The sequence below is a fragment of the Myotis daubentonii genome, chromosome 6, assembly GCF_963259705.1.
Source record: "Myotis daubentonii chromosome 6, mMyoDau2.1, whole genome shotgun sequence".
NCBI lineage: Eukaryota > Metazoa > Chordata > Mammalia > Chiroptera > Vespertilionidae > Myotis > Myotis daubentonii.
In genome coordinates this window covers 78587928-78595903 of record NC_081845.1, presented here as the reverse complement: position 1 = coordinate 78595903, position 7976 = coordinate 78587928, and the positions used below count along the sequence as shown (strand labels likewise).

Genomic DNA, 7976 nt, shown 5'->3' with positions numbered 1-7976 from the left:
AGATTTCATTGGCATGGAAGGCAAGCACAGGCAGATCAGCTAGAGTCAGCTTTTCCCCCTTAGCCATCAATCAAAAGAACTGGTAGCAAACACATTCTCTTCCACCTCATCCTTGTCAGAAAGCAACAACAAGGAACTCTTTTCTCCACTACAGATGGTCCAAAATAGACTAAAACTTTGTCACACTACTTTTAAAGTGGCCAGGATAGAGAGTCAAGACATTACAATACTCAATATAGTCATTGGAATGCAAGTGGATTCCAAAAAGAATATTCAAGATTCTGAACTACCCAAATAACATTATTCATACTGTCAATCAGTAAAAAATATTGAGCAGTTACAATTTATTAGACATTATGTGAGGTGATACAAAGACTAATAAGACGGCTACCTCTCTCTAGGTAGCTCCCAGTCTAGCAAAAAATAAAGTGAAATCAGATATGTAAACAAATACCATGCAATACACTAGAAATATGCACAAACAGCTGGATATCACAGAGAAATCAACAACATGAAAGCAATCTGTGAAGACCTTTGTTGCATGAAGCTTGACATTAGGCACCTCGGGAGTTACAAAGATGAACAACACACTGGCTTTGAAGGATTACAGTAAAATCTAAAAATGGAAATAGACGTATATCTTAAACATACTTTTTCCTACTAAATAAATGAAGCAAAAGTACTAGGGAGGGAGATATAAGCTACATGTTATGGGAGCTGCTCATTCCAACTAAAATAATCAGGAGAGACTTCCAGATATAAAAGACATTTGAACAGGACCTGGAAGGCCAAGTAGCATTTTGATAAACTGAGGATGGGGAAGGGCATTTCAGAGACAGTACCTTAACAAAAGCTGTATGGGCATTAGAAGGAGGGTAATCAGGACCCATGATCCCAGGTCATGGATCATGATAGGAGGTGAAGCTAGAAAGGTTGCATACCTCAAATGGTAACTCAAATACCAATTCAAATGCTAAGGGTTTTGTATTTTGTACTGTAAACAAACTAACGGGACATGAAGGCACAATCAAAGCCATGCGTTGAGAATCATTATTGCAGAAATGTCGAAGGTGGGTGGAAGGCAGCAATTGGGAAGAGCAAAGGTGGCTATTAAAACAGTCCAAGTGGATAACAGTGTAAGTTAGGGAATGGTAGTAAGCCTGGGAATAGGTAACAGATATGAGAGACACGGCAGCTTCTAAGATTGTTACCTGATCAAGGGAGAGGAGGGACAGGAGAGCTCATAGTGACTCCATGTCTTCAAGGATAGATAGTGATGTCAACACCAGAACTAGGGGAATCATGAGAGGCTGCAATTTACTTTCTTTTCCATCGGAATCTGCTTTGCCATCAAGATCATCTACCATCACCCCTGAGAGTCAGCTGCTCGTGGCCTTCCTCACTAATCAGTCAAGACACAGTCTAGCCAGTAAAGCAGAAGTCACTTTAGGCATTTGCAAAAGAGGAAATTTAATGCAAGGAACTGATTGAGATTGGCATCAGCAAGAGGCTACTACCATCCCACAAAAGGAGTTAGCAGTGCTCTAGGAGATAGTGAGGAAGCCCCTTATATCCATCCCCTTCCTTCTCTCCTCTCCCACTTTCCTTCCCTCTGATTAAATATCCTTCTGGCTGAACACAGCTAAAAGCCAGCTGACCAGGGAGTCTGAGAAAGCAGCTTGAAGGGTCAGTTTTCTGAGATAGAGTAGATCAGGACAAGGAGGAATGCATCTCAGGACGAACACACCCAAGATTTAGCCAACTTCTTATATATCCTAATTGTTGAGGTAGAACTGCTAGTTAGACTCCTGAATTATATGAGATATTATCCTCATAAATAATATTAGATACCAGCTGAGAGGACATGGGAGCCATGTTCACCTCACTGAGGAGAAGGGACAGAGAGAAGGTAATAAGTGGCCAACCACATCTATATCCACTCACCCATCATCTTTATCATCCTTGAGCTGGTCCTCAGAGTTCCTAAGGTGGAACTATTCTCAAAGACCTGAAATCAAAGTTCATCTCACTTAAACAATGGACAGAAAAGGAAAGAGAAAACCATATCCTTCTCTCTTAGCTGCTTATCTCTTTCATTCCTCCTCTTCCTTCTTATATTTGTCATTCTCTTCTATTCATTACCCTCTTTTGCTCTACCTCCATCACATTTCTCCAATCTCTACATTTCCAATTCCTTCCATTGCCTGTCTATATCTCCTCCCTCCACCTCCAACTCATTCCTCCTGAGGAACTGCATGAGTTAACAAGTTGCTTGTTAGACATATTTTTAATCCTAAATCTCATGTCTCTTGAAGCTAGGTATTAGTTCCTTAACAGAATAAACATTCAACAAAGCAGGTGTCAATTCAATAAAATGATATATTCTACATCATTAAACTATTTATTTATTTTTTGTTTGTTTATATGGTGAGATTCTGAGTAGTTTCTAAAATGGCCTTTATAACATCAGTTAAGGAATATGATAAGGAAAGGAATTATCAAATGGAAAATCAAGTTGCATGACACTAGAAAACTTGAACATTATGTCAAACTTGTATTTTCCTATGAGCCATTAAAATAAAGCATAGCTCTTATAGAAGCTTCATATATGCCCATAAATGAATTAATATCAGCTCATAAGTAGAGCACCTTTACTCAGCTTTGCTGACTAATAGTTCCTTGAAGAATGAAGAGAGGAAATAGTCTTTAGAAACATAAATTTCTGTCCTTCCAATTTTCCTTCATGATATGAAGCAGGTATTATTCTCTATGAAAAGGAGGTTTTTCTCTGAACTCACATGTGGATGGAACATTTAACCAAAATGGTGTCACCCTGACACGCCAACGTAAGTGACCACAGAAGGATCAAAGTCCTATAAAAAGAGAGAAGATAGTGCAACACTTCATCCATCTCACAGCAGGCACAAGCTCATCCATCTCCAGTGAATCAAGAGAAACTACAATGGCTTCTGTGAGAACTTCCTCCATGGTGAGTCCTGCACTAACGTGCAATGCTCTTATTGATTTGGACCAGATGATACTTCTGGACCTTGGGCATGAAATTCTGGATTCTGACTATGGAGATCATGTAGAATAGGAAATGAAAGCTTTGGTAGATACTTGTCATTGTATAGCATGTTCAAGAACTGGTACTCATCAGTTTGAAAGATGAGATTAAAACTGAAAGATAGCTATATTGGGGCTAAATCATACAAAGAAGTGTCAAATAATGCCGTGCAGTAAGAAAGAATGTTTATTGAAAATCTACTCTTCTGAGTACAAGTGATTTAATATAATTATCCCACAGCATTTTTCTTTAATCCAAAATAAAATGGATCACAATCCTTGAGGATTTAATTACTTGTGGCAATAACTTTTCTTTCCATTATCCTATTATTATACTACAGTCTTGGTTCACCAAACCCATTTATTATCATCAGATACAGTATAACTGTGGTTTAGAGTAAATGGTTTTTATATTCTTAAAATCTCTCTTTTGAAATGTAATTTGATTATAGAATCAATATACGTAAATTTAGAAAACTGTAAAATATACCTAAGGAAACATAAGGAAAATCCAGTTTTTGGCTGGCTGCTTGCCAATGGTGCTAACAGCATTTCTAGTACGAATACTGATACCACCTGGATTTTCTATGGCCGTTTCTTAAGGGCACATTTGCCTTCACACAGGGTTTCACACAATGACCAGACAGAGCACCAAGGCACAGGAAGACATTTCCTCCTCAAAATCAAGGTCAATATTATCCCAATGACCTGGCAGTGACGGAGGTACGGACAGTATGATGACTTGTCATTTTTACTAAAATTAGCGCCAGCCAATAAATGATGTGCCTTTCCTAATTCAAAATATGAATGTTTAGAACTGGTAAAAACTCTGTGGTCTTATTATTGTAGTCACCTAGCCAGGTTTTTATTTAACTGATCTGAAAATTTAGAATAGATTGGCCTGGAATATAGTATGTTGTCTATGATTAGCAATACAATTGTTATCACAATTTGTTAACAAAAACCATTTACTAATCCAATCTCCCACCTCTCTTTCTCCTTTCCCATTCAGTTCCAGTCACTACTACTACTGCTGCTGAGTCTGGTGGCTATAGTGAAGGCAGCAAGAGTAATTCCACGAAATCGAGAATGCCCAAATACTGAGGACAAGAACTTCCCTCAGAGCGTGAGAGTCAACCTAAACATCCTTAATCGGAATGAAAATTCTAGAAGGACCTCAGATTACTACAAACGGTCCACCTCACCTTGGAACCTCCAGTACGTAAGGGCCTTAGATAAAACCTGTTTTCTTCTACATTTTATGCATCAGACTGCCAGTTAAATCACTTGGAGGGAAAATTTTACTCACTCAGAATCATCAGTCAAACCTGGAAGGGCCATTGTGCAAAACAATGGTTCTCAAACCTTCATTCTACAAACTTATTTGCTAGAGCACAAGACGACCCCACCCCCAATACCCATCCTATTAGATTTCGTTGTCACTGACACCAAAAACTCACCCCAATTTGTGTTATCTACATTTTAATATTTATGATACCCCAAGTCTATTTTTTATTTAATCTTAGGGATTAATGCTTGAATTCTCTTTCTTTACAAGGGTCTCCATTGAGAAGATTTCTTGTAAATTACTGGTAATTAATGGGTATTTGTATGCACTTTTTTTGTCTTATTAGAACTTGGAAAATATAGCTTGAGTCTCAGTGGAGGAAGAAGTATCATCTTGGGTATTGCCATACCTTTTTAGGTTAGATAGCCTTGGTCTACATCCCAACAGATCTATATTTCATGTGTCCTTAATACATCTAGTATTTAGACCCCCATGAAGAATTAAATTTAAAAATATATTCTGATAATTTGATTTTATGCAAATAAGCCTCAATTATGCAGCACCTACAGATTCACCTGACTGTGGAGTTTTTTCTCCTCTTCCAATTACTAAGAATAGTTTAAGTACATCAATTAAAATTCAAAGCAGCCAGCTTGGTATGACTTAGTTGTTCAGGGTGGACGATGAACTAAGAGGTCACTGATTTGATTCCTTGTCAGGGCACATGTAGGGGTTTCAGGCTCGATCCCCAGTAGGGGGTGTGTAGGAGGCAGCCAATTGATGTTTCTTTCTCATTAATGTTTTTATCTCTTTATCTCTCTCCCTTCTCTATCTCTAAAATCAATAAAAACCTATTTTAAAAAATAAATTTAAAAAAAATCAGAGGAAGTCATCAACTCAGCTGGAGGAGAGAGGGAATTAAGGGTTATAGAGTGGCTTAAACTTTTGTTTCTAGCCCTTCTAATCAGCTCTGGGCTCTGTTCCAGGAATGTGTTGTCAGATAAAATTTTGATGCATTCCATGTTCAAACTTCATTAAGTCAGATTAACAACTATTTTATTCCTAGATGATTCCCTTGGTCTTTATCCATCTATCGAATGTACCCTAATAAAAGTATCCTCATGTCAAACTTAAATCCCTTCTATAGTCTCAGTCATCTTTGTTCAGTTTTCAAAGAGATTTGAAGATCATTGTCTTTTCTCCATAATATTTCATGTGCTTAAAAATCCACCCCTGGTTTTCCTGAAACTACTTCTTTTTCAGACTAACAGCCCTTAGAGAATGTGCAATGACTATAGTTTGTCATCCTCTGAATTTGTCTTCCTTCAATTATTCCTGTTTGATTTCCTTCCTGCTTTACCAGGAATTCACTTTCCTCCTGGCTTTTGTCTCTCCCTGTAGCCGCAATGAGGACCCTGAGAGATATCCCTCAGTGATCTGGGAGGCAAAGTGCCGCAACTTGTTCTGCGTCAATCCTGAAGGGAAGATCGACCACCACCTGAACTCCGTCCCCATCCAGCAGGAGATCCTGGTCTTGCGCAGGGAGCCTCGGCACTGCCCCCACTCCTTCCAGCTGGAGAAGATACTCGTCACTGTGGGCTGCACCTGTGTCACCCCCATTGTCAACCACGTGGCTTAAGAGTTTCCAGTCTGATCCCAGCTCTCTGAATCTGTTAGGCTTTCTGGGGAGGAGACCTAGTCCCATTTCTGACTTCTTAAATGAGTTCATTCAACTGAAATTTCATAGATAACACTTGGATTTAGAGATTGACTTTGAATCATCTTTCCATCTCCCCAAGAAGGAAGGTTTAAACTGAGTACAATTTTGCTTCTTACTTGCTTTTCTAAGGGCTTTAAGTTATTTATGTATTTAAAAGGCCCTGAGACAATTCTGGGGTGTAAGATTCCATTTTAATGAGTTACAGGCCTCATTTTATTTTATTTTTTTTTAAGAAGACAGTATTCCAAACTTGGAAATTTTATTATTTAAAAGGTAAAACCTATATTTATATGGCTATTTATGGATCTATTTATGTTTGTTAAGTCTTTAGAGAAAGGTGAAATAGTGTGATTGTTCTGCCTAGAAAATCCTAGATAGAAATAAATGGCAGGTGAAAATTTCTGAGTTTGTACTACATATAGATACAGGATTTTCTCCTCTTTGTTTCTTAGGAGTGCATAACATGGCTGGGGGAAAAAAGATTATACCTAATTTCATATTTATTAATTTAATTTTTTAAATTGTTGAGGTCTCACAAGAGACAGCAAGTCTAATTCTCTGCTCTGTTAAACCCTTATAATAAAAACAATTTATAATAATAAAGTTTGGGAAGAAAATTTGTTTTCTTATTCTTTCTCATTAAAAGTACTTTGGCCAGCTTTTCCGTATTTGAAAAAGAATGCAAATTTGAGAGCAAAACAAAGTATGCCTTTGAGTAACAATACCCTGGACCCAAACAAGTCTAAGTTCTCAGTTTTACATGCCTTCGAGACATTAAGGGACCAGCTTCTCATAGTATTAACCAATGCTGCGAACACAAGCATTCCAAAATGAATTAAGTAAATAAAATGATGGCCCTGGGAAAATGGCATGTTGTTATTAAAAATCATACAGGAAAAAGGAGGAACCCTCCCCAAAATGGGCCCTGAGGTCTGACAGGAAGGGGAAAGTTCTGGGAGAAGACATAGTATTCAGACTAGAATAGTCAGTCTCTCCTCAAACTCAGGCTTCTTTTGAAGATAAATGCCAACCAGAGATCTAGAAACATTCTTCTCTTCCTCTGACCACATCCCTAGGATGACCACTCCTTTTCTGAGCCTCTGTTCCAATGCATCCCAGGACACAGAGAAGAGCCACTGAGGCAAAACAAACTTGAAGTATGAGAAAAGTTCAGTCCAAGTAAAATAAAAACTGAATCACATTCAATTCCAGACTAGTTTCAAGTTTCGAGTCAACCATTTTTTCCATGCTGTGGCCCAACATGCTGTCTTGCCCTACTTCTCAGGCCCCTGGAAGTCCTCAGGCTGGTTCCCCAGGCTCCCTGATTCTTTAAGCAACCACTTTCCGCACATGTTCATTCTCCTGCATGCTCCAGCCTCACTCAGAGGCTATGACTTTTCTCTGCTTCTCCAATTCCAAACCCGGGGTCCACTTCTCCAGCCGCTCTGATTTCATTGTCATTTGTGTGCTTTCATCTTGATTCTCATGATAATCTCCTGTCACAGTCTTTCAAGGAGATTTTTCATAGGCAGTTTCTCACAGCCTCCATGCTTTGAAACCTCTCACTAAAATCCTGCCACTCAGTTCCCAATTTTCCCTGAGTAGTGGTGGTGGTGAAAATAAAAATTGGGTTTTGTTTTGAGATGGAGGGCAAAAGAGGGCATATATATCCATAGTTCTGAATCATTACTTCCCACTAAATTGTATATCTAGGAATTCTGTGGTGGGAAGAGACAGTTGCCTTCCATGTCTCCCCACCTTTTATATGCACGGCTTTTGTTCTATCTTTATTTTCCCTAGTCAGCACCATTATCCACCAGTCATCTATGCTAGATATCTCTGAGGCATCCCTGACTCCTCTCTTTCTCTTCCTCACTCCTAACACCTACACATTCCCAAACT

General features: G+C 38.6%; 1 protein-coding gene across 2 annotated transcripts; it reads left to right on the top strand.

The window, feature by feature from the left end:
* The first annotated feature begins 2962 nt into the window (after positions 1-2962).
* On the top strand, positions 2963-5993 carry IL17A (interleukin 17A). Of its 2 annotated transcripts, none has more exons than XM_059699649.1 (3): positions 2963-2989; positions 4085-4284; positions 5756-5993. In XM_059699649.1, exons 1-3 carry the CDS (start codon positions 2963-2965, stop codon positions 5991-5993), a joined length of 465 nt encoding a protein of 154 aa, XP_059555632.1. The 2 variants fall into 2 exon arrangements, with proteins under 2 accessions (XP_059555632.1, XP_059555631.1); XM_059699648.1 differs by having other exon boundaries at positions 4079-4284.
* The last annotated feature ends 1983 nt before the right edge of the window (positions 5994-7976 follow it).

What these genes read in the sequence shown, in the direction of transcription:
- IL17A (XM_059699648.1), top strand. Translation starts at nt 2,963, where the DNA reads ATGGCTTCTGTGAGAACTTCCTCCATG. An exon ending in CTGTGAGAACTTCCTCCATG is followed by an intron (nt 2,990 to 4,078) that starts GTGAGTCCTGCA and finishes TTTCCCATTCAG; the next exon opens with TTCCAGTCACTACTACTACT. An exon ending in ACCTCACCTTGGAACCTCCA is followed by an intron (nt 4,285 to 5,755) that starts GTACGTAAGGGC and finishes CTCTCCCTGTAG; the next exon opens with CCGCAATGAGGACCCTGAGA.